This window comes from Protobothrops mucrosquamatus, unplaced genomic scaffold (assembly GCF_001527695.2).
Source record: "Protobothrops mucrosquamatus isolate PMUCROS unplaced genomic scaffold, P.Mucros_1.0 scaffold1935, whole genome shotgun sequence".
NCBI classification, from domain to species: domain Eukaryota; kingdom Metazoa; phylum Chordata; class Lepidosauria; order Squamata; family Viperidae; genus Protobothrops; species Protobothrops mucrosquamatus.
Window position 1 is genome coordinate 18,462 of NW_015388056.1, and position 25,572 is coordinate 44,033.

Here is a 25,572-nt window from a genome sequence, read left to right on the forward strand (position 1 = left end):
GGTTTCTGGGCAGACAAGCTATTTTGTTAATTTAAAGGGAAAGACGGGTCTGAAGAAAGACATCCAATATTTTGGCATGCCTGGGCCACATTGAGTGAAGAGGAATTGTCTTGGACCATATATAAAATATATAATATGGTGAATGTATGTAAATAACAAACTTCCTTAATTTTTTTCCTATTTTTATTATAATCTTGTGGGACTGCATTACTTATTGCCCAGGGCTACAGGTGGCCCACGGGTTGGACATGCCTGGTCTAAAAGAAAGCTGCCAATGGGCAGGATATTGGTACAGGAAAGGCGAACAGGAGCCTGATTTGGATCAATTCTCTTGTACAGATGGACAGCAAGAGTCTGATATTAAATAGATGGCCTAGTGTCTTATTTCACAAAGGAAAAAATCCATTTAAAAGCATGTCATGCTGAAGAACTGCTAGACAACATACTAAAGAAGCAAAAGAACAGGGATTTTGAAGTTTTCTATCAATGTTATCTGGAGAACAGATTAAACGAGCACCCAAATCTCTTGTCAATTTTTTCTTACTATGGGGAAATAGAAATATTTCTATTTAAATTATACTAATTATTTGCCTCTATATGTTCCTATACATAAAACAGAATACAAACATCTTGTCATGTTATGCTCTTTTTTATTGCTTTTACTGGAGCTCTAGATTTTAGGGATAATTTAACATAGGAAGTTCTGCATCATGTCTCCTTCAAAATGTCAGTTGTGAAACTCTATTAATACACAGTGCCCAGCACAACAAAAATAAGATCCTCTTTAATTAAAGATGTTTTCATAGCAGTTAGAGGTTACCTTGGCAAATCTGCACATAAACTCAAGGATAATTGCAGAACTTGTCTAATCAAAAGATTTTACATTTGAGTTTCCCCTCACATGTAAGGGAATGGAGAAATAGTTAAGAAGGAATTACATGTCTCTGTTCCTGCTGTGATCAAATGTAGTCCCTCAAAAATCTTTTGGGGGATACGTTTGCCTCGTTCTATGTCATTCACAGCAACTGCAGCTGTAAAGTTTATCTCGTACCCTGTTCCCATAGTAGAACAAATTCTAGCTATTTTTGAGTAATCATTATTAATATAATAAAAGGTTGCCCTTGGAAACTCCCGTCTTCACTTTACATGCTAAATATTCTGTATTTTGACGTATATATTTTATTGTTGTCAGTTAACCGCTAACATTGTATGGAGGGGTCATGTAGTGCTCTAGAGAATGTATGCAAAGGTAGTATGGGGATAAATGATCACGTGTTTCCTAATCATTATATAGAAATATCTTACACTGCAAATGAAAGAAATTCCTCAAGCACTGACTTGCTTAGTACATAAACCTATGCTTGGTTAAGTTTCCACTGGTTTTTTTCCCAGTCCTTTTAGCCTTAATTTCAGACTTCAACTGTAAATGCAAGTCATTAAGATTTTATTAATAACCATGGCTGAAAATATACAAGATAAAGAGTGAAAAGAGCTTGGTTGGGTGAGAATGAAGCCCTTCCTCTTATGTGGGCCTCCTGTGTTTCCCATCATGTGTAAGAAAGAAACTTTAGGCAGTAAGCTTCATCACAAAGCATCCAATGTTAGCAGTACAAAGCATTTATATACAAGGGACAATATGCCTCCCCAGGTTGTAATTTGTGGTCAATATGGAGCTTCTGAAAATTAACTTTGGCCACAGTGAGATTTCTAACGATTACACTGTATTTTCATGCTATGGTAGCAATTAGTATGCAGCTCTCCTGCTTAGCAATGGGCCTTAACAGACTTATCTGTACACCAAGTAAGGAGAGCATTATCTGAAGTTATAGAAGTCCACTGAACGCCTTCCACAATAACAATATGGAAAGATTCTGAATGCACCAGATGTAAGGCAGTGTATACAATTACTGTTTCTTTCTTTCCGGGTATGCTTAGCTGGGAAATATACTGGCAGGTTTTGCTGCATCTTGTTTCCTGAAAAAGGAACAACCTCTAATGGCATTCAGCAACCACTGCTGTTTACAAAGGACTCTGAATCCAGAAAGGATGGTTTGATATATTTGAAAAGTATATCTGGCAGGCACAAATTAAAGAGATGCTGTGAGATGTTTAAATTTCAGAAGATGTTCTGACAGAATTCCCAATTCCCTAGTTCCAATAGGTCAAAGATGCCAGAAGATAAAACCCACAGAAGTGTGCTAATTTTCATCAGAATTAAAACTGGTTATTGGAAAGACATTGCTTAGAACTTCTTGATCAGTTAGATAGCAGCATCCACCTGGCTCTTCCCTATGGACAACTGGTGTACTTAAACCAGGAATATTGTTGCCGCAAGCCTAATTCAGCAGCGTCCTATTCTCCAGGAAAGTTTGCAGGTCCAGAAGAAGAGGGTTCTGCAGCACTCTTCCCCATGCTAACTCTCTTGGTCCCTTAAACCTGTCTCCTGTTGGGCTGCTTCCTCCTTTCTTTTCATGACCTCCAGTACAGCCAGTTCCTTTGCTTCTTTCTTCTGATTGCGAGCTTCAAATTCCAGCCTACAACAACCAAGAGATCCATAGTTATGCAAGGATTTTTTTTTTCACTGCACTTTTTCAAATTGCGGGGAACTCTGATTTTTTTACGTGTGCTTTGAGCTGTTTCTGAGAATTTTCTTCCACAAATCAGGTGTACACTATTCAGAAAGCAGGCAAGGGTGTTTCAGATCCAGCAAGGGTCCTGGGTGGTACAGCGGCCCCAGGAAAAGTATGGTTCTTTAAGAAACAGTGATCGATACAAAGAGAGCGCTCATGCCGATCCGAAGGACCCTTTTCTGCTTAAATCTAAACACTGAGCAACTAAGTCAAGGAAATTACCATGTCTTCTTCCTAATTAGTTGCAATATTGGTTATTTTTAAGAAACGCAGAATATTTTGAGCAAACATGATATTGTAAAAAATATAACCACAGTTGTCTAATTATACATGGGCTGGGCAATTTACGGTTTGTGGACCACATATGGCCTCCAAAACATTTCTGCAGCCCTCAAAATTAAGTTGCCAAATTGCAGTTGCAAAATATTCAGAGGTGGCTGCATGATGTTCTACTGGGTAAGGATTAATTTAATACACTTTAATGTTTTAGGTAACTGTTTAAAAGATGCCCACAATCCCACCCCAAGTGCAAGGACAACTAGAACAATGTAACAACCTTCACTGCAGCTCTCAGTACTGAGAAATCAAAATATACCCCCAAACCATACAGAATGATTCTTTCTTATGTAAATTATTATTTTGTGGGAAAGATAACCGGCTTAATGCGGGTCATTAAAAAATAGGTTTGATGAATGAAGAGTTTATAGCAGCAGAATCAAAGTCCTATCATACAACACACAAATTTACTCAGTTACAAGCAGCTAACCTGTTCTTAATTATTCTTTTCACTATCAGGTCAGTGGTGAGATTGTTGCCACTGTCTATCAGCCGGAAAATACCACGCCTCTTGGGTTCCTATAGATACAGAGAAATGAATGAACGAATAAATAAAAAGAGAGCGAGTGAGTGAGAGTGAGAGAGAGATGAAAACAAAATCTCTTACAGCAGAAGTGATGGTCAGGGTCCCACTTAACATAGGCCATGGGGCCAAATTTGATAGAGCAATATTGTACAGTGGTGGGTTTAGGAGGATTCTTTTAGATTTGGTGGGGGTGTCTTATTTTCTTTTCTTTTTTCTTTCCTAACTACCTTAAATACTTTATAGGACTTGTGTTATGCGATCTCAACATGGAGAAAATTGTCCCATCAATTTTCAGGAACAGTGATAAGACATCATTCCAGAAAACCCTATCCAAATCAAGGATGTTTAAGACCCAAGTATAATCTTAATACTTTTTGGCACCACCCCTGTTTTTCAGCCATTCTCAGGAAGGCAGCATTAATTCTTATTAAATAGGCTGGAAAAAATTCCATGAATGCATACCTGTATATGGCAATGTAGAAAGAAAGAGTCAATAAAACAACTAGAATTGGAGAAAAAAAAAAGAACTCTGCAATTTAGCACAGCAATGAGACAATTCACAACTGGCCCCAAAGTTGGTAACTCAAAGTTCATAGACTATAAGCTATATTCTTACTGTTCATTTGGACACAGAGTTGTTTAAAAACGACCGAAAGAAATTGATTTCCTTGTCATATATTGTGACCTGAGGCCCAAATAAGAAAAAAATAGGTTTTCATCATTCTTACCTCATATGGATCTGATCCATCCTTGTCAGGTACCACCTCGGTCATCCCATGGCACACAAGATCCACCTACACAAAAAGAAAAACTGTGTCCATCTCCTTTAGTCTTTCTTTGTCTGGGGATTGATTCATCACAATATAGCAGGCACAACTCACCTATATGATATATAGGCAATATGTCCCTTACTGAAGCCTCTCTATATTGGCAAATGCTCGTGTGTATCTTCCCAACTGTCTTCCAGATACTGTAGCCTCATCTCATATCCACTTCAAGTTATGTTCAGGTTATCAATTTTCAGAGCATTGGAGGAAATGCTTCAGATAGCCTTCTCCAATTTGCTGCCCTCCAGATGTTGGATTAACAGAATAAGCAGGTGGCTTGATCTACAATTAGCTGATATTTCTGTAGTCCAGCACATACATAGGTTGGGAAAAGCTACTGTAGAACAATCAGTGGTTGCCATGTTGTTATTTTTGATTCTGTCCAGGAAATCAATTGTCAATTTATGAGCAGGGAGCTAGACTACAAGACTTCCAAGGTCCCTTTTAACTCTGTTGTTCTGTTATTCTGAACACTTGCCTCTCTGTTCTTGAAGCAGGTTATGAATGGTTGTATACTGTACCTAAATATTACTAATTTTCATATTTATAAACCACAAAGCTTTATTTTGGAGTATACAGAAAGGTACATGGTTCATGATTTTACCTCTTCCTTGTACTTATGCTTTGCAAAATTACTAATCTGAGATTAGGGGTAAAGTCTCAAAAAAAAAAAGATAAAATACAAGTTATTGTTGTGGGAGGGCAAACTCTTAGTTCTTTTTCTTGGTGGTATTCCCTTGAGTCCCCAGTCATGTGTCAGCCAAATCTGATGGTAGACAATTTCTTTCCATATTTGAAAGAAAAATGAGCAACAAAATACCATTTTTTAACTGAACTTTAAAAGAATGGAAAAAAGTAGACTCAGAAATTCTGCCTTGCACCCTCTTGTGATATCACTGCACCACTGCTACACACCTCATGGCTCTTGTAGGTAGAACAAAATTACAAGTAAATAAGACATTGAAAACAAATTTCATTTTCACCATTAGGAACGTTATGATCTCTATGATGTCTAAAACTTTCTGCATACCTGTGTATATATAGTTCAAAGTAATGATAGACTGGAAAGAAGTTATTTATCACCCATCCTCAAAGTTATGGCTGCTGTACCACTCCCCTGGTTATGTGATTATATTTTGTGACTTTTTTGCCATTTTCCAGCAAAAAAAAAACATCCAGTGGATAAGTTGGATTTGGATTTATAATCACACGATTTGCTTTAACTACCACATCTCTTTAATGATTTGCTTAATGACTGTTGTAAAATCAAATCCAAACCTGTGGTGACTTGAATGATTACTACAATGACTTATGACCAAAATTCTGGGCTCAATTGTGATCGTAAGTTGAGGATTACCATTAGGTCATCATTTCAGAGACATTTCCTCACCTAAACAGGGAAAGAGAAGGACGATGGGTGGGCAAAAACTGTGGGAGCAGGAGTGATTTCCGACCTGCTGCCAGCTTCCCCGCTGACTTTCCTAGCAGGAGGCTGTCAAGGAGTGCTGGAAATGACTGTCATGTGATTGCTGTTGACTGGAGCAGCACTGAAGCCGTCATAACTTTGCTAAATTTCGATTCCATGGGAGTCATGCTTCCCAAATGCAGTCTATAAGCCCATTGAGAGTATGTTGATTCAAAAATTTGTCACCCTATGATGCATCATTTTGCCCAATTTGAAGGTTTACGATCAATCAGGCTTGAGAATTTTAATAATATACAGAGACACAGAGAGAGAAAGAAAGAAGTCAGACATCCTCACCTTGAAATGGTCGAGCAGATCGGCAGTAACTGAATAGGGAGCTCCAATCACTACTTCAGAAACGTACTAAAGGGAGAGGAAAGGGGAAAAAAAGCCAGCCGTAACTGCACAGTCCACGTATTTATTAATTATTCTTTTAATTAGTGAATTTTGAAAAGTAAGGTTTTAGGAGGCAAATAGAGCACTGAGAGATTCCATTAGATCAGGGGTATAAACTCGCAACGTCACGTGACGTGTCGCGCGTATCGCAACTTTTTTTCCCATTGCCGGCAATAGGGTGGGCGCGGTTTCGGCATGAGACGTCCGGCCCGCGGGCCAGCAGTTTGACACCCCTGCATTAGATAATGAGGCTTACTTTTGTGGCATGGGCTAATAGGGCTATAGTTCAGAGAAGTAGTAATTGAAATCTGTATTTTCTACAACAGCGGTCCCCAGTCTTTCCAGCTCTGTGGACAAGTGGGGGAGGTGGAGGAGGGGAGAGGAGATGGTTCCATGCATCTGAGTCACTTGCAGATGCAGCTTTGCATGCTTATGCACTCGCCCGCTGTTTGTGCGGCCTGGTTCCCAATGGGTCGGGCCTCTGGCCAGGGGTTGGGGATCCCTGTTCTACAAGTTTCAGAAGAAAAACAGTCTCTCTTTTACAAAATTTCTAGGGAGGCCCAGCGGGCCAGGTCTAACCACATCGCGGACTGCATCTGGCCCACGGGCCTTCAGGTTGATATGTCTGTGTTGCAGCATCCCCATGGTCACATGATCAAAATTCAGACACTTGGCAACTGACTCATATTTATGACGGTCACAGAGTCCCAGGTTCACGTGATCACCTTTTGTGACAAGCAAAGTCAATGGGGAAGTCAGATTCACTTAACAACAGTGTTACTAACTTAACAACTGCAGTGATTTACTTAACAATTGTGGCAAAAAAGGTCGTAAAATGGGGCAAAATTCACTTAACAACTGTCTCGTTTAGCAACAGAAATTTTGGGCTCAATTGTGGCCGTATGTCAAGGATGACCTGTATATGCACCATTCTACTCCCCATTAACCTGTCTTAAGTAATAGCTATCTTAATATCCTGAACCCCATATTATTAATTCATAATTTGGTTTTTTTTAAAAATAGTGAATGTGGAAAATTTTGAAGAACATACAGGTAATCCTCGACTTACAACCACAATTGATCCCAAAATTTCTGTTGCTAAGTGAGACATTTGTTAAATGAGTTTTGCCCCATTTCGTGACCCTTCTTGCTACAATTGTTTAAGTGAATCGCCACTTGATAAGTTAGTAACATGATTGTTAAGTGAATTTGGCTTCCCCATTGGTTTTGCTTGCAAAAGCTGATAACAAGGCCTTGGGACACAGCAAGGTCATAAGTCTGAGTCAGTTACCAAGCATCTGAATTTCGATCACATGATCATGGGCATGCTACTAAGATCCTAAGTATGAAAAACGGTCATAAGTCACTTTTTTCAATGCCACTGTAACTTTGAACGATCATTAAATAAATTGTTGTAAGTCGAGGACTGTCTGTAATTTCTTTTCTGGAGAAACACAGTTTTAAAAAATGTATTTGTTTTTACTCTAAAGTTATTCCATGGAATTTAAGGCAATATTCTTGGGTCACTAGATCATCAACTAAGCCAGACTTGATTCACTTCAGGACAGTTTGCTTTATTTGCTTTATTTTCACTTTATGTCCTAATTAGAAAAGAATGATTCTAGCCAAATACTCACTCTGCAGGCCAAAACACTGAGAGTTCGTTCGTGCACATTCATTATGGGATAGTTCTTGCCCTTATAGAGATTCACTTCCTGTAATTAAAATATAGCAATTAGCATCAGGTGCCACATTCATCTCCCCAGTAGGTGAAAATGATTAAGTAGTCTCCCAACCAAGCCGCTACAGAACCGATACTCACTTGGTCAAAGTGCAGCCCAACAATTATATAAGGACGCTTTGCTATTTGGTGCGCTCTCTCCAGAAAATCCACATGACCCACATCTAATATGTTCATTAAGAAAGCAAATCTCGATCACTGAGTGAAGCTAATGAGACAAAGATATGTTTTTGTCCTTTTCACAAGCCCTCTATTTCTTTTCCTAGTAGCTCACAATAGTTGTAGACTACAACATTTACAACAACTAGTCAAGGCTCGTGCTCAGAAAAAGTTCTGAAATTGATTGCAGGAACCATTGGCAAGAGCTTGTTGTACTGCAACCTTTAGCATCTGCATCCTGGTTTTTTTTTTAAAGCTATGCTTATATTTAAAATTAATGGACATTCATCCAGCATGCTCTAAAGCTTGAGGGGTAAGACACAAAATAATGGCTGAGTAAAATAACTATTACAAAATAGTTATGTCAGAAAGAGAGAGCCAGATTTATACTGCGGGGTAGGCGGGCAGGGGAGATGTAGCAAATTCAGATTAAGAGGATATTATTTGGGGTGAGGACATAATACAGCTTGAAAAAAGACCATTCCATTTTCTTAAAGTAAGCTATTACGGTATATATGTATCATCTTTTTTCACATTACTTTCCTAGATTAAAATAAAATCCCTTATCACACAAGGTTTTTACAGAGATAGTGAACATGCTTGTATTACAATTCTTTTGAAGTTTGAACAAACCACTAAGACTTCTTAGCTAAAAGTACACTTTACTATTAGATAAACTTACATTAGCCTAAGTTCCTAACTGGAAGAACATTCTAAGTCAAAACAACCTGAACAACTGATTAAGATATTAAGTATAAGCAGTTCCAAAAACAGGTATCAAGGCTTCCTAATTTGCTGCAAGAAACTCTTAATTTCATTTTTCCCCAAAGAAAACAAATCTAGGATACGAAAGAGATCAAAGGCGCCAGCCACATAGATTATGGTATCTCCAGGTTGCGGCTCCTTGCCAGATGCAAACTGGATGATCTTCTGAGATGTTTGCAGAAACTGAGAAACTCCAGTCCAGGGACTGTGACCTTTAGGGCACTGGAGAAAAAAGAACAACTTTAATATTTTTGCAGCTATTGGAATTAGTTCTCTTCCAACAGAATGAATGGAATTTTGAATTAAATAGTAGCAAGTTAAAAAAATAATTCTAATAAATCAACATATATATCAACCAACACTGATAAAGGCCAAGTAATTGCTACAAAAGGTTAACAGAGCAGTCCAAGTAGATACATAAATTTAGAGGTCACAATCACAAAGAATTGACACCAGTTAAAGGAATATAAAAACTCTTCACAGCAAGATTAAGGTAAAACTGAAACCATGATATTTTTTATTATCACCAAAAATTAAATATAGCCAATGTGACAGTTTCCCCCCCTACATTTCTACTTTTATTTCAAATTCCATTGTCCATTTTTATGCTTTGCAGTTAAAACTATGAATTCATATAACCTGAAATTCAAACTGGACAAGCACTTATCACTATGGGAATATCATTTATTTTTGACACAAAGAGATCATATGTATTGCTGCATTGATACTTTAACCCTATAGCAGATGTAAAAAAGGGGAAGCTAACAGTTGGCTGCTAATCTCTCTACTTCTGTACCATGATTATCCTCTTCAAGCACGACAATAACATTATTCAGTACTAGGAGAAGAAAGGCAGAGGATTTCATAGAATCAGAATTATGCTTATTGATGGAAATATTGTGCAAAAGGACTATTCCCAAGCTCTAGCTTTGTTTCAAATGAGAACATCAACAATTTATTCCTACATACATTTGATTTTATTAATTGTAATCTTTAACAGCGAATGATATACATCTTCAATCAAATCCAAGAGAAAATCTTATGCTAAGTAAAACACTTTCTCTTCAAAGCCTTAAGAGAAAAATGGAAGAAATATTTGGAATCTGAACTCTATGAACTTTGTGGGAACTCTTTGTGGCACAGACTTCCTTTTAGGTTTGTTAATATAGGTCAACTAAAATTGACCCTCAACGTTCATAGGAGACATTGTGCTAAAATACATTCTGTAAGTTGTAAACCCAAAGGTGCTTTTTCTAAAAGAAGACTGGTTTTTCTTGTTTTTTTTCTTTCTTTAAAAATGTTTTGCTTCTCATCCAAGAAACTTCTTTAGTTTTGAATTTCCAAAAAAAGAACCCCCCCCCAAGAAAGTCCAATGATTGAGCATCTCCATAGACATGTAAGTTGTAAACTTTCTAAATAATGTTAAAAAGGTTTAAACACATTGATACATGTTTCCATGTCTGACAACAATATTTAATTAGCAATGTCAATCTTTTTGATCAAAGGATTTTAGAATGATATAATCAATAATATCCTCCCCCACCTCACATCTCACCCCCCAGTCATCCCCCAGATTCCTATGTTCCTTTGTCCCAAGCCTATTTACCCATACCTCCTAACTTTCAGTAACATAGCTACCTACCCCAAGCACCCACAAACAACAAGCATCCCTCCTTCACGTTCATGGACCGAGTTTTGAGTGTTTCATTTATATATTTGCCAATATATATATATGCCAATAAAATTTAGTAACTGTGATATAATAATAATAATAATAATAATAATAATAATAATAATAATAATAATAATAATAATAATAATAATAATAATAATAATAATAATAAAGTTGGAAGGGACCTTGGAGGTCATCGAGTCCAACCCCCTGCCCAGGCAGGGACCCTACACCATTTCAGACAAACGGCTGTCAAAGAAGTAAGAAGCAACTTAGCCCAAATATTATGTGTGAGAGAAAGAGAGGGAAGACAGCCCCTTCCTAATAGTTCACAGAGTATATTTAGATGCAGATAGTGGATTGCTCAGTCTGACAAGATTTTGCCTATAAAGATGAAACAATAAAAGAACTCAGCTTGGGAGAATCCCCATGTATCTGATTCTGCATGTTGTTTTGTTATTTTTACTTAATATTTATTATTTTATAGCCTAAATTTTAGAAGATTTTAGACACCCATATATACTTCTCTCTTCTTTTGTTCTAACTTATATACCGTATTTAACGTATGTATAATAAGTGCTAGAAACTGTTCAGAATGGAAAGGAAGATTAGCTCCACCAGGTGGCATTCTTTGGGACTGCTTTTACAACTCAGAATGATTTCATGTACTGTATGCATATTACAACTCTAATGCCAAACTTATTTGTTTTGTAAATAAGTTGTTGTATTACAACTGATTTGTTGTAAGACATATAAAGCTGTACAAATTCTTCAAGGCATAATAGTAATCTCTTACATACTGTAGCAGTTCTGCATCATAAAGAAGCAGCCAAATATGAAAGTTTTTTCAAGTATATCCAGATGTCCTATAGAGATATTTTTTGAGACCTTTGCAAAGCTTGAAGCTAGCTATAATGACCCCCAAACAAACTCCTTGGTTACAAAACTATTCTAAAATCTACGCTTTTATGAGTCTCTAAATAAAAGTGGAAAATAAAGTGATTTTTGTTTGATTCAGATATTTCTGCAAATATATTTCCACATACTGATACCATAAAAATATTTCCATAGATTAGCATCTGCAGAAGAGCAAAGGGCAAAACAAGTGTTGCATCATTGCTGCACAAATTCCACTTTTTTCCAGATTGAACTTTTTTTGAATGAAAGAGAGGAGGAGGAGAGAAGAAGAAATCACAAAATGCAATGACTTGCAAATAGAAGTAGAATGACTGTGGCAAAAGAAAGTAAAGATAGTGCCACCAACACCTTTAGAATTGTACCTTGAGAGCAATCCTAAAACATCTGGAGCACTATTTGAACACCATCATCATTCACAAAATCACCATCAGTCAACTGCAAAAAACAGCTTTACTTAGAACAGCTTACATCCTGTGATGATACCCTTAACACCATCACACAATAACATCTGCATTTCCCAGAACCTTGGGAAGAAATTAACAGGTGGGTAAAAATGCCAAATCCAGCCTAAACATCTGGCCGACTGTGCAATCAACCATGATAATTCAGTTTTACAGTATAAAAAATGGGGAAATAGAAATAGTTTAAATAAATAAATCATCAATTTCAGATAACTCCACAATCTTTCAAATTTGGAATAGTTCTGCTGGAATATTATATTTGATTACGCATAAACTGCATAGAGTGGAGGACATTTGTGATGTGCTTCTGGTGCCAGTTCTTACCTTTCCTAGGTTATCTGCATGCTTCCGATAATCTGTATCTTCAGCCTAAAAGGGAAAAGAAACATATTAATGGTAAAGAAATTTCAACAAATGAAAAGAACATATGGAACTCTAAATTAGGTACAGTAGGCCTGCCATTCCTCAACTTTGCTCACTTTCCCCCCCTTGAGATCAGTGCTGACTCTTGGTGACTACATGGACAAGTCTTCTTGGCAGCATTTTTTTAGATGTGTGTTGCCATTGCCTTCTTTCTGAAGGCTGGGAGAGAGACACCCAACTGGTTTCTATATTTGAGGCAGGACTAGAATTTAGTTACCCAGGATCTACACTAAACCAGTTCTCATTAAACAATTTATTCCCATGTAAAGAAAATCGCTCAACTGAAAAAGGTACAGTTATGCAAAGCTTTAAAAGCATGCTTTGTTCTAACCACACCTTGAGCTTTACGTACAAGACAATGTGTACTTTATCCCCATGCCTACAAGAAAGCAAAACTGCCATGTTATTTTTATCCATATTACTCCAAGCCCTCTTAGTGCTACTAGAACTGCCGAATGAAGCCCAAGGAGACATAGAGTGCCTCAGCAAAGTGAATTATGTTGCCTCCGTGCTTCAATGAGGTGAAATGTATTGACCTCATAGCATGAAGTGTCTGGCTGTGTAAAGGACAGATGCCTTACATACCTCTAGAAACTAGCTCAGCAATAGTTCAGAAGCACAGTATGGCCTTCCAGCTTCAGCCACAGAGACACACAAACTAAATATATTCTTAGCCCAGTTGCCCATTTAGTACATTCCCATAACTATTTTATAAATATCCATAAGTGCCCCTGACCTAAATTAAATCTTGATCCATTTGCCAAGTAAGGCAACCTGACCTCGTCTTTCCAAATCCCACTTTTATCTGATGATCCACATAATAGCCTTTCGTTGGTATTTTCTTTCCTTCTTGGCAGCACATCTGAGGTGCATCGTATCCACTTTAAATAGCACTTCCTTAAACATATACTTTTACTTAGTTTTGGCATCTGCTGCCTGCAAGGCTGTATCAAACAGCAATAATCCTGGAATCACATTAAAGAATAATCAGAGAGCTTACAAACTTCCCCAAGATTGATTTGAGAAACTCAAAAGTATTACTGCCCTTTGCTCCAAAAACATTCCTACATCAGTGGTTCAAAGTACTGAAGGAAGCAGAGCATCGTGGAACTTGCTAAGCCATTTTTCACTTACAATGTTGCTGTGATGGGCCTTGGTCATAAGCAACATCCGGCCAACCAGATCTGTAGTGGACACTCCCTGGGTGCGTTTACATTCCCTGCAACAAGACAAGATTCAGATAAGATGGGAATTTTGCCATCCGCTCTTCAGTGTTAGCGAAGTCTTCCCTCTAAATCTTTTTGATTGTCTGAGAGTATCTTGGCATACTCTTTTTTTCTTTACTTTTTAAAAAATGTTTTGAGTTTTTAACAAGAAAATAACCCTTCTTTCATTCCTAATTGTGGGATTAATGATACAGAACACTAAACCACTATTTCCCATGTTTCCCTCCTCAACTCTTTCTGTTCAGATACTAATAAGTTCCATGGCTTTTGGATTAAAGGATCTACAATCTTCACTTATTCATCTGATATATTCATAGCTGAATAAGAGCTAAGGACAAAACCAGATCAATATAATATTAATCTAATATAACATTCAAAACTTTTAGAGGAGAAGCAAGCTATGGATGGAATGAAAAAAAATTAACAGAGCATTTCAGGATCTCTGAGCAGAATAACATAAATAGGGCTTTACCTATATCTCCCAGCTTTCTTCACTTCCTCATAAGTATCCTTGCCATCTGCAGTCAGTGTGATGTCATCTATTTAAAAAAAAACACTGCTGATAAATTGGAGGAGCTGCTTAGGTAGTCTAATCAGCAAATTCCTGCAATATGCATTTGAATTATAGTAAACAGGTATGCAAGCTGTTTTCTCTAATAACGAAGAAAGATTTTTGCTAGTTATCTTTCTCAGTCTTGAAGATAATCACTACAATCAAGCAATACTGTAGGAAGGCTCAGACTGCACAACCAGACTTGCAGAATTGAAGCAGTGTTGATCTCCATTTTCTGTTCTCAAAAACAGGACACATTTTACTGTTAATCAATCCATACTTGTATAGCTTTACTACGTTATGTCAGTTGCACAACTGATAAAAAGTAGTACAGAAAATGAGGATGATGTATATTAACAAAGCTAGCAAAATAAATTTACCATTTATTTTAATCAGTGAGGCAGACTTCTAGTAGGTAGGTAGGTAGGTATATAGTGAGAGAGAGAGAGATAAGAATACATCAAGCTCCAGTACTCACCCCCATGTACACAGAAGTCACAGCTGTATTTATCCAGAGTTTCCAATGTTGTGACATAAGGAGCTCCTTGAACAATTTCATCTACCCACTTGATGGCCTTCACCATTTTGTATCTTTCTTCCTGAGTAAAGACAGGGGGGCCTTTATGTTTGGATATTTCATCTATGGTTCAATATAAAAAGGGAGAGAAAAAGAGGTGATTATCAGGCCTGTGTATATATCCCATGCCTCTGTTAATTTCCCAAAAACTCCTACAGAAGGAAAAAGATTAAAAAAAACTGTGTAGCCTTTAAAAATTCAATAGTGAGCTTCAATTAAGGCTCACATTTAGCTTGCCCCAGGAAGCAATCTCTGACTCCACAATACTACAAGATGGTAAAGACTTTGTAGCTGGATTGTTCTTCTCCTGATTAGACAGGATACTTCTAATTGCCAATTGCTGGAAAGAGTGCCATGACACCTTATTTATAATAATTTAGTTTATTTTTTTTTAAAAAAATACTATTTTATGAGGCACATATACTGTATATTCATGCTGGTTTAATTATATTGCTCATTCAGAAAGAAGCTTGAGTAAGCTACAGTATCAATTTTCTTGACAATGAATATGAATATTTCAAGTACAGAACTTAAATATTGATTATTCTGGGCAAAATAACTTACTAATAGCTTACTATTAGGAATACCATCCAAAAATGCAAAATATTCCAAACACGTTCTGGATGCCAATGTATATGTCACACTGTCGATCCATATTTCAATAAGGTGTCACGATTTTCTGACATAGAGATGCAGAAATATCCCAGCCTTTTCTTATATTCTGGGGATACAAATTCTGAATTCTTTTAAAACACAAAGGAAGAACTGGAGGAGGAAAAAAGTTATAGACCAAGACGGGAAGCTGGGATTCTGTCTAACTCCTCAAGCAGCTTCAGAATTAACTTACTGAAGTACTTAGGAAGTAAGGAAACCCATTCAAGAAAATAAAGAGAACAACTAATGGGGGACAACTAAGAGGGACAAAGTTGTCAATGGTTTTCTTATTTATAGTTATCAGATTTAAAGTAGATAAAATAATTAATGGTATTGAACAATATAAGGCAGAAATTAAAAGGGAATTGTGTATAAATGATGAATATCATCATTTAGCAATTGCTAAAATGTATAATTTTTAATGAAATTTGCAACAGAAGACTATCAAAGAATTTAGGATAAAATTTGGTTATAATATACAGATCTAACAGTGGGGAAATATGAGGTCTAAAGCAGTGGCCACCAACTTTTGAGCACCATGGACTGGTTCCATGGGGAGAGGTTTTTCTGCGGACTGGAGGGGGTGTAGTTGTGTGTGCTGCCTGCATCCGGTGGATGGGGCTTTGCTTGTTTGCGCGGCCTAGTTACTGGCATGCTGTGGACCGGTGCTGGTTGACTGACCGGGGGTTGGGGACCCCTGGTTTAAAGGACTGAAATTTACATTGTGTTACAATTTAAGAAATTTTATTAAACGATGTACTGTTGGTATATTGCACCAGAAAAATTATTCAGAATGTATAAACATTCTTCAAATTTATGCTGGAAATGTGAACAATTTTTTTTATCATGCTTGATGGATATGCAACAAAGCTAGAAAACCTTGGGCTCAAATATATATATAGTGATTCAAAGGATTTTAAAGACTGAACTTTTCCTCCTGGGACTGATGGATAAAGAGTTAGAAAAGAGCCATGGAACACTGTTTTGCAATGAGATTATTGTATGCACAAAGATTAAAAGCTCTGGTGATACCTGTAAATGGAGGAAATAGTTGATGAAGATGACAGAACTTGTTGAAAGGGCTAAGTTGACTTGTTTGATTACAGAAAAGACAATATCTACATTTCTTGGTGCCTGGAAATCCCTTATGGACTTTTTGCCAAAAGAAAAAGAAAAAAAATAACTTATGATTTAGGCTTTTATTATTAGCTAGGATAGATTATAGAAAGAAGAGAGTTATGATGTAACTTTAGAGAGAAGTTAATATATAATTGTACTTATAGTTGGTGTGAAGAAGACAGGAAGCCATTTTTGTATCTTTCTTTATATCTTTTTTCCTGCATGTATATGTGTATGTATGTAAATGCATATGCATATTTGTTTCAGGAAAAGATTACCTCTAAAAAACACAGGTAAAAATATTTAGCTAGGAATGTTGCATTGTTTAATCTTTCTTTTACCGTGAAGTATTGACGTGTCCTGGTTTTTAATTTTACTTTGTACAAGTTTGTTAATTATGTGTACTGCAGCCTTCATGAATATCCTCAGTTTGTGCATGAGACAATAATTTTAGAATCTTTTCTGATCGTTAATGATTAGTTTGCAGCTTCCAGCAGCATACTTGTAATTGTAGTAAAATGCTTGTTTGTAGCAGATTAGTAAATCCTATGATCTGCTGGGAGTATTACAATTCTTATGTAAATGTTCTTTTTAATAAGACTGCTATTTTTCCATAATCTGAACAGCTATAACTGATCTCCTCATTACTAAACTCTGGCATTTTGGGACATTTAAAATTGAATAGCTTATTATAGCTATTATAACATATATTTTCTTTCTTTAATAAAGTTTGATTTTGTTTATATTTTATAAAATTGGTCTATCTCCTAAGGGTGAGAGAGCAAGGGGTGAATTTTCTTGTCACATGTCTTTGAGCTACATGGCAAGGAAGTGCAATACTGAAATTATTCAATTTTTTCCATTTAACAATTGTTCATGTTTCATGAACATGAAAGAGAGCACATGCTGTCAGAGCCCTATGTCTCTCATACACTGAGATGAGGGGATGAATGCTAGTGAGGTGCCTCCAGAAAGTAGGCTGTGGCACTGGGAATTACCAAGTTTTCACCTGAAAGCTAACATAGGGCCAGGATGTGAAGACCTTTACGGCTTCAAGAAAAAAAGTGTTGAGATCTCTAGTATCTGTCTTACAGGGTCAGCTGTTGTGCTATCTATTATTTAAGTTTAATAATATTAAGAATGAACTAGAGGATTACTAAGAACTAAGGTTCTTAGGGTATTAAACTAAATAATTACAAGAGAGATGAATCACACTAAACCAAAATCAATCCAATATGTAACCATGTTGTTCTAGGATATAATGTAGTTTGTTTTGATTTTGTTCAGTGTGTTGGGTAGGCACTACAATGCTCCACAATTTGAAAACTATAGTTGATGGCAATCTTTTGCAGGTTCATAGAACACCCCAAAAGTCATGCCACTAAAATTTGGTGGCACATCGAAGACAATCAGTAATGTGATTTTCTACATTGGAAAATAGTTTTAAACATATCAATTTCACTTAAAAAGCCCAAACTGCCAAAAATGTTTAAAAACAAAAAGGATTGAAAATTACTAACCCTAACCCTCTGATGATGTCACCATGTCAGTATCATGGTCCATGACCCTCAGCAGCTGAAAAGAAAAATGAAAAGGAAAGTATGGCTCTTGGATCCAAACAGGATGACTATTCCTGCTTCAAGTTAGTACAATGTGTGAACCCAATCAACTCAATAAACAATAGTTAAAATTAATAGCTTAACTAGATATATGAATCCAGCCATCTCCCACAATAGGAATTGGTTTGGAGCATTACTGAGTATGTTGGTTTAAATACATTTAAGGTAGGGAAAATATATCTCTCCCTCCACCCCCATCTTTTTATGTACCTTTGTTCTTTTTTCTCCTTCCTCTTAGGAGGAAGGAAATGGGATCTCCGTGTCCTTGTCATCTTTCAGCTGGGAGTTAATGAAGCTTTTTCTTTTCAATTTTAGCTCTAGCCAGTTTTTCCCCTTTTCCTAGCTGATTTTAAATAATATAATTGGGCATACTTCAGTAACACACTGGGATGAAAAGAATGGACTGAACTTGAAAGCTATTATTTGGTCCTCTTACAGTTCTGTTCCTGCTATTGTATTATATGAGTTTGCTATTGATTTTATTTTTTCCAGTTCATAAGGTGATTAAAAATATTTGGGTTCTGCTGGGGAAAAAATATAAGGTTTGATTCCAATTCTCATGCAAAACTAACATGTGGGATTATCCCTATTTAAAAATTCTGGAAAAAGATTTTTGGGGGGGGGGTTGGTGGTGGTGTAAGAACTTGGGCTGAGAATAAGATTACTAGCAAGCAAGTAAATGATTAAAAAAAAACCTTGAAGTTTTACAAAAGAAATTTATTATTTATTTATTATCTGGCGTATGATAAGAACATGACAAATTACAAAAGGAATGTAACTTACCTAACACAGCCAAAAAACAATGCAGATAGATCTTGGTTAATGATGGCAACTGGGACCCGAATTACCATTAAATGATGCAGTAAAGCATGAAGTGTCACATGACAACCCTGCTTAGTGATGGCAAATCCAGCATTCCCATAATTATTCCCATAATTAAATGAATCACTACAGGTCATTAAGTGAGGACGTTGTGACCATCTGCAACTTCCTGCTGCTTCCCCACTGATTTTGTTTGTCAGAAGCTGGCAAGGAAGATCGTAGATGGGGACCAGGAGGCTGTAGGATGCTGCAATATTGTAATTGTGAGCTGGGTGCCAAGCACCCAGACTTCAATCATGTGACTGCAGGGACACTGCACTGGTCAAAGCTCCAAGGACCAGTAAGCAGTGGTGGGATTCAGCCGCTTCGTACCACTTTGGCAGAATTGGTAGCTAATTTTTTGCTGCCCAGGCCCAGAATGGACTTCTGGAAGTGGCATCCACACAGAGAACTGGTTGTTCACATATTTGAATCCCACCACTGCCAGTAGGTACTACCCATTCAGGGCCATCTCAAATCTGAATGGTCATTGAACAGGTGGTTGTTAAGTGAGGAGCAGCTGTATACACAAACACTTTTAGTTTCATTGTTTGACCCTGATGCCTCAGCAGATTCTAAAATTCCAATATATATTGGAAAAAAGCATTTATAGAGATTTAATCAACAATTTATTATTAGCAAATGTTAATAAAAATACATTTGGATAACATACAAGAAATATGGCAGAGAGTTGCAATAGTTTTAAATACGTTATACACAATTTAAAATTAATTTAATTCAGCAAAAATAATATGTCAGGTTTATTGAACTCCCCAAAAGTTGCTAAAAAAGCTTGGCTGTTATCCATTTTATACTGGATAACCTTTGAAGTTATTTTAACGCATACATTGTATTCATGTCCACCATAGGTAGTCCTCAACTTACAACCATCATGTCCATTGCTAAGCAAGGAAGTTCTTAAGTGAGTTTTGCCCCATTTTACGACCCTTTTTGCCACAATTAAGTGAATCACTACAGTTGTTAAGTAAATCATAGCACTGTTAAGTGAATCCAGCTTCCCCATTGATTTTGCTTGTCAGAAGATGGCTGGGAAGGTTACAAATGGTGGTCCCAGGACAGTGCAACTTTCATAAACACATGCCAGTTGCCAAACACCTGAAATTTGATCACGTGATCATGGGGATGCTACAACGGTGATAAGTGTGAAAAAATGGACATAAGTCATTTTTTTCAGTGCCGTTGTAACTTCAAACGGCCACTAAATGAATGGTTCTAAGTCAAAGACTACCTGTAATTGTCTATGGCGATTCTCACTCATCCAGGTCAAGGTTGTCCCAAAAGGGCTTATTTCAGGAGGCAACTGAACTTGCTTGTTTTTCTTTGAAGACATTTCGCTTCTCATCGAAGAAGCTTCTTCCCCACCATCCAGTCAGAGCTGAAGAAGCATCTTGGATGAGAAGCAAAACGTCTTCAAAGAAAAACAAGGAAGTCCAGTTGCCTCCTGAAAAAGCACCTTTGGGACTACCTGAAATTGGTTAAATACTAATACTATGCTGAACCAAGTTCTAGGCAGGAAAGTAATGTTAAAAAATGTCAGTGAGTTAAAGGAGAGGTCCCCAACCTTTTGGGCACCAGGGACCTGTTCTGTGGAGAGAAGTTTTTCCGCGGACTGGAGAGTGTGTGGTTTTGTGTGCTGCCTGCATCCCATAGATGGGGCTTTGCTTGTTTGTGAGGACCAGTTGCTGGCATGCCGCAGACTGGTACTGATCCATGGACTGCGGGTTGGAGACCCGACTTAAAGTATATTCTGAGAAACTGGAATTTAACAATTTATGAAGACCTCTGGATAAATTATGTCTAGAATGCTACAAAAGTAATGACTATATTCGTCTGGAAAGATGTTTGTGTACCAAATTCTAAATGTTGTTTCAGTGAAATATAGAATAGAATAGAGCTGGAAGGGACCTCTAGTCCAGCTCCCTGCTCAAGCAGGAGAACTTATACCATTTCAGACAAGTGACTGTCCAGTCTCTTCTTAAAAACCTCCAGTGATGGAGCACCCATGATTTCTGAAGGCAAGCTGTTCCACTGGTTAATTGTTCTCACTGTTAGGGAGTTTCTCCTTAATTCCAGGTTGCTTCTCTCTTTGGTCAGTTTCCAACCATTGTTTCTTGTCCTGCCCCCCGGTGCTTTAGAAAATAATTTGACCCCCTCTTCTTTGTGGCAGTCCCTCAAATACTGGAATACTGCTAACATGTCACCCCTATTACTTCTTTTCTTTAGACTGGCCAAACCCAAGTCCTGCAGCCGTTCTTTTTATGTTTTAGTCTCCAGGCCTCTGATCATCTTAGTTGCTCTTCTCTGAACTTTTTCCAAAGTCTCAACATCTTTTTTATAGTATGATCACCAAAATTGGTTGCAGTATTCCAGGTGTGGTCTTACTAGGGTTTTATAAAGTGGTACTAATACTTCGCGTGATCTTGATTCTATGCCTCTGTTTATACAACCCAGGATTGTATTAGCTTTTTTGGCTGCTGCTGCACACTGCTGGCTCATAGTCAAGTGATCATCCACTAGGACTCCAAGGTGTCTCTCACAGTTGCTGTTTTTGAGCCACTTCTTGCCTAATCTGTAATTGTACCTTTGATTTTTCCTGCTTAAATGTAAAACTTTACTTTTCTCCACATTAACATTCATTTTGTTGAATAGGACCCATTGTTTAAGTTTGTCAAGATCTTTTTGGATCCTGAGCTTGTCTTCTGGGGTGTTGGCTATTCCTGCCAGTTTAGTGTCATCTGCAAATTTGATGAATTCCCCTTCTATTCCCTCATCTAAGTCATTAATAAAGATATTGAAGAGTACTGGGCCTAAGACAGAACCTTGTGGTACCCCCACTGCTTACTTCTCTCCATGTGGTTGTAGTACCATTGAGGACTACTTGCTGAGTACAGTTTGTCAGCCAGCTACAGATCCATCTGATGGTGTTGTTGTCTATCCTACCTTTTTCTAGCTTACTAAGCAGCAGGTTGTGGTCTACTTTGTCAAATGCCTTACTGAAATCTAAGTATATACTATGTCCACAGCGTTTCGCTGGTCTACTAATTTAGTCACTTTATCAAAGAATGAAATAAAATTGGTTTGGCATGATCTATTTTTAACAAACCCGTGTTGGCTACTGGTTATAAGTTTGTTTGCTTCTACTTGTTCGCAGATCTGTTTTTTATTATCTTTTCCAGGATCTTCCCAGGTATTGATGTTAGACTGATTGGTCTGTAGTTTCCTGGGTCTGTTTTTTTTCCTTTCTTGAAGATGGGAACCACATCATCCCTTTTCCAATCCTCAGGTACTTCCCCCGGTGCTCCAGGATTTTTGAAAGATATGGTGCAATAGTTCTGAGATAACATCTGCTAGCTCCTTCAGAACTCTGGAATGTAAACTGTCGGGTCCCGGTGATTTATATTTGTCAAGGTCGGATAGGTGTTCTCTTACCATTTTCTTGCTTAGTTTGTCTTTTGTAGTAGCTGTTTTGGTATGTTGGACTATAATTTCTTGTTGGGTGAAGACTGATGCAAAGAATGAGTAAGCAGTTCTGCTTTCTCCCTACTGCCTGTTACTTCTTTGCCATCTTCTCTCTTTAGTGGACCTACAGTTTCCTTCTTATTAATATGTTGAAAGAAACTTTTTTTATTGTCCTTGATTTCTGTTGCAAGTCTTCATTCATTCTGAGCCTTTGCTTTCCTGACTTCGTCTTTGCATGTTCTGGCTGTCTGCTGATAATCAGCCTTACTTATGTGTCCCTCTTTCCATTTTTGTACTTGTCCTTTTTGTCTTTCAGAGAGAGCTTTGTGCAGAGAGAGAGAGAGAGAGAGAGAGAGCGAGAGAGAGAGCGAGAGAGAGAGAGAGAGAGAGAGAGAGAGAGAGAGAGAGGGAGGGAGGGAGGGAGAGAGAGCTTTGTGCAGCCGTGCTGGTTTCTTCTTGAATTTCTTGTTTTTCTTTTTCAGTAGTATTGTGCTGGACTGAGCTTTTAGGATCATATTTTTCAGAGTTTCCCAGGCTTCTTGCGTTGTTTCCCCCTCTAGGATTTTCATCTATGGAATCTTTCCTAAATTTTCTCTGAGTTTATTAAAATTTGCTCTTTTGAAGTTTAGGATTCTGCTTGTGTTTGCATTATATTGAATTTCAGCATGACTTGGTTACTTTCACCCAGGGTTCCGGCAATTTCAACTCCCTCTATCACTTCTTCTTGATTAGTAAGGATTAGGTCCAGTATAGCTTTACTTCTAATTCCCTCCTCCACCTTTTGGATGATAAAGTTGTCAGCTAGGTTGATTAAGAATCTGTTTGATCTCCCACTCAGTGCAGAGTTTGTCTCCCAGTTGATATCTGGATAGTTGAAGTCTCCCATTACTATTGTGGTATACTTCCTACATATGTTTGTTAACTGGTTGGCAAAGAGTTCATCTATTTCTTCTGGTTGGTTGGTTGGTCTATAATATGTCAAACTCAGCCCTTGAACTAATTTTGTTTCAACAGAGACGAGATCAGACCAGATGATTCTATATGGTCAATGTTTACCTTTGAATTTTAATGATTTGCACCAACACATTATTAAGAATATTGAGTTTAAAAGAAGTAGAACCTCAAAATTTTGGAGTTCTTTTCACTGTGCTTTTAACTTTTGATTTCTTCTATATATTTCTTTTTTTGCTTTTTTTAATCTCTTTTTTTTCATCCACTTAGTTCATTAGTCTTTTTCTTTAATTTATGAAAATTTCCTATAATAGTGTTATTCAGAATTATAGTTTATATGTAAGGAGGAGGGGATCAATTTATTTTCAAAAGCATCGGAGGGCAGGACAAGTAACAATGGATGCAAACTAATCAAGGAGAGAAGCAACCTGGAATTAAGGAAAAACTTCCTAACAGTGAGAACAATTAACTAGTGGAACAGCTTGCCTTCAGAAGTTGTAGCTGCTCCATCACTGGAGGTTTTTAAGAAGAGACTGGACAGTCACTTTTCTGAAATGGTATGGTCTCCTGCTTGAGCAGGGTGTTGGACTAGAAGACCTCAAAGGTCCCTTCCAGCCCTATTCTGATTGATTGATTATCACATGCTATCAATTGTAATGTCCTTATAAGATATAATAAAAAAGTAAAGAAAACAAATATTAAGAACACGAAAGAACAACTTTGGCAGACCAAGGATTGCACATGATCTTTGACTGACCTACCATAACCAATCTCTGAAAAGTGGACAAAAAAATAGAAAAAAATATGACAATTTAAAAAAATAATTTAAACTAAACTAGTTATTATGATTAGTCTTGGTGTATTTAATATTTTTTATTTCCACCATATTAAAAATATAATTCATCTCAAAATTTTGGAGAGATCTTTGGGGATGTATCCAAGATTTTATGAAGACTGCAGGTTTTACACCTTCAACCTATCTCCAACTGAAGTTTGACCATGCCACTTGAATTCTTGTAATATAGGCCAAGATCTAAATAAAGGCCCAGAATTGATAGAGTCTTGTAGATCACAGATGACAATATCAGGTTAGATCAGACATGTCAAACTTGCGACGTCACATGTTATGCAACGTATCGGGACGGTTTTGCCATTGCCGGCAATGGGGTGGGTGCAGTTTCTGGATGATGTGTCCGGCCTGCGGGCCGGCAGTTTGACACCCCTGGTTTAGATTAATAAATATGTTGGTTGAAGGGATTTTTTTTTTCTTCCTAACATTTTCCCACAAGTACAGAGTGTTTTTTCCCCCTTTCTTTTCTTTTTTTTTAAAAGACAGGACAGGATATGACCAACCAGCTTGTCTCCTAAGCCTCATATCATGGGTTAAAAGAGAGTGAGTCAACTGACTCAAAGTCACACACTTGCTTTCTATGCCTGGTGCCTTACCCACAAGACCAAACTGCCTGAAGTGAATATAAGAGCCAGTTAGGCCTAAAAGGTAGGGCACCAGGTTAGAGGCCAAGAGACTGTATGTTCTAGTACAGGGGTGTCAAACTCAATTTCATTGAGGGCCGCATCAGCATTGCGGTTGTCCTCGGGGGGCCGGGTAGGTGTGGCTAGGGTGGGCGCAGCCTACTGGGTGGGCACGGCTGGAGTGGGTGTGGCCTACTGGGTGGGCGTGGCCAGCTCTACATCATTCGTGTCAAGGGTGCCTGTGGGGGCCTGGGCAGGAGTGGGACAGATCTGAGGGTCTCTGGCAGAAGGGGGTGGGACCAGGGCAAGCGCCAAGGCATAGTCCACTGGAAGAGCCTGCTGAAACCCCTCCCCTGGAGCCCATCAAGCCGGATAAGTGAAGTAAATGAGGGCCATTTGCTGGCCACTTCCAGGCGATGGTGCATTTCTTCATTCCTCACAAAGGGTGACACCTCCCCAGCATGCACCTCCCCATCGATGCGGCAGGGGTCGATCCCTTGCTGTTTCCAGATGGCCTTGTGGAGCTAAGACTAAATGGTTTTAGCATAGATGGCCACCACAAAATTGTGCATTGGCTCCCGGCTGGCCTGGGCCAGGGCCAAGGCAGCGGAGGCCGTTCCCTCACTGTTTCCAGGATGGCTTCGCGGGCCACATGAAACCACGTCGCGGGCCGCATCCGGGCCCCGGGCCTTGTATTTGACATGTCTGTTCTAGTACCACCTTAGTCATGAAATTTGTCT

General features: G+C 37.9%; 1 protein-coding gene across 1 annotated transcript in view; it reads right to left on the reverse strand.

Annotated features, from left to right (window-relative positions):
• Positions 1-208: 208 nt before the first annotated feature.
• Positions 209-25,572, reverse strand: part of PCYT2 (phosphate cytidylyltransferase 2, ethanolamine) — a 35,457-nt gene continuing 10,093 nt past the window's right edge. The window contains exons 3-13 of the mRNA XM_015823641.1: positions 14,577-14,738; positions 14,018-14,084; positions 13,454-13,538; positions 12,221-12,265; positions 8,929-9,067; positions 8,003-8,085; positions 7,818-7,895; positions 6,082-6,147; positions 4,221-4,286; positions 3,397-3,485; positions 209-2,534 (exon numbers count right to left, since the gene is read on the reverse strand). Of these exons, the coding sequence (XP_015679127.1) occupies positions 2,414-2,534; positions 3,397-3,485; positions 4,221-4,286; positions 6,082-6,147; positions 7,818-7,895; positions 8,003-8,085; positions 8,929-9,067; positions 12,221-12,265; positions 13,454-13,538; positions 14,018-14,084; positions 14,577-14,738 (1,001 nt within the window). The 3' untranslated portion in view covers positions 209-2,413. The remainder of the gene's footprint in view (positions 2,535-3,396; positions 3,486-4,220; positions 4,287-6,081; positions 6,148-7,817; positions 7,896-8,002; positions 8,086-8,928; positions 9,068-12,220; positions 12,266-13,453; positions 13,539-14,017; positions 14,085-14,576; positions 14,739-25,572) is intronic.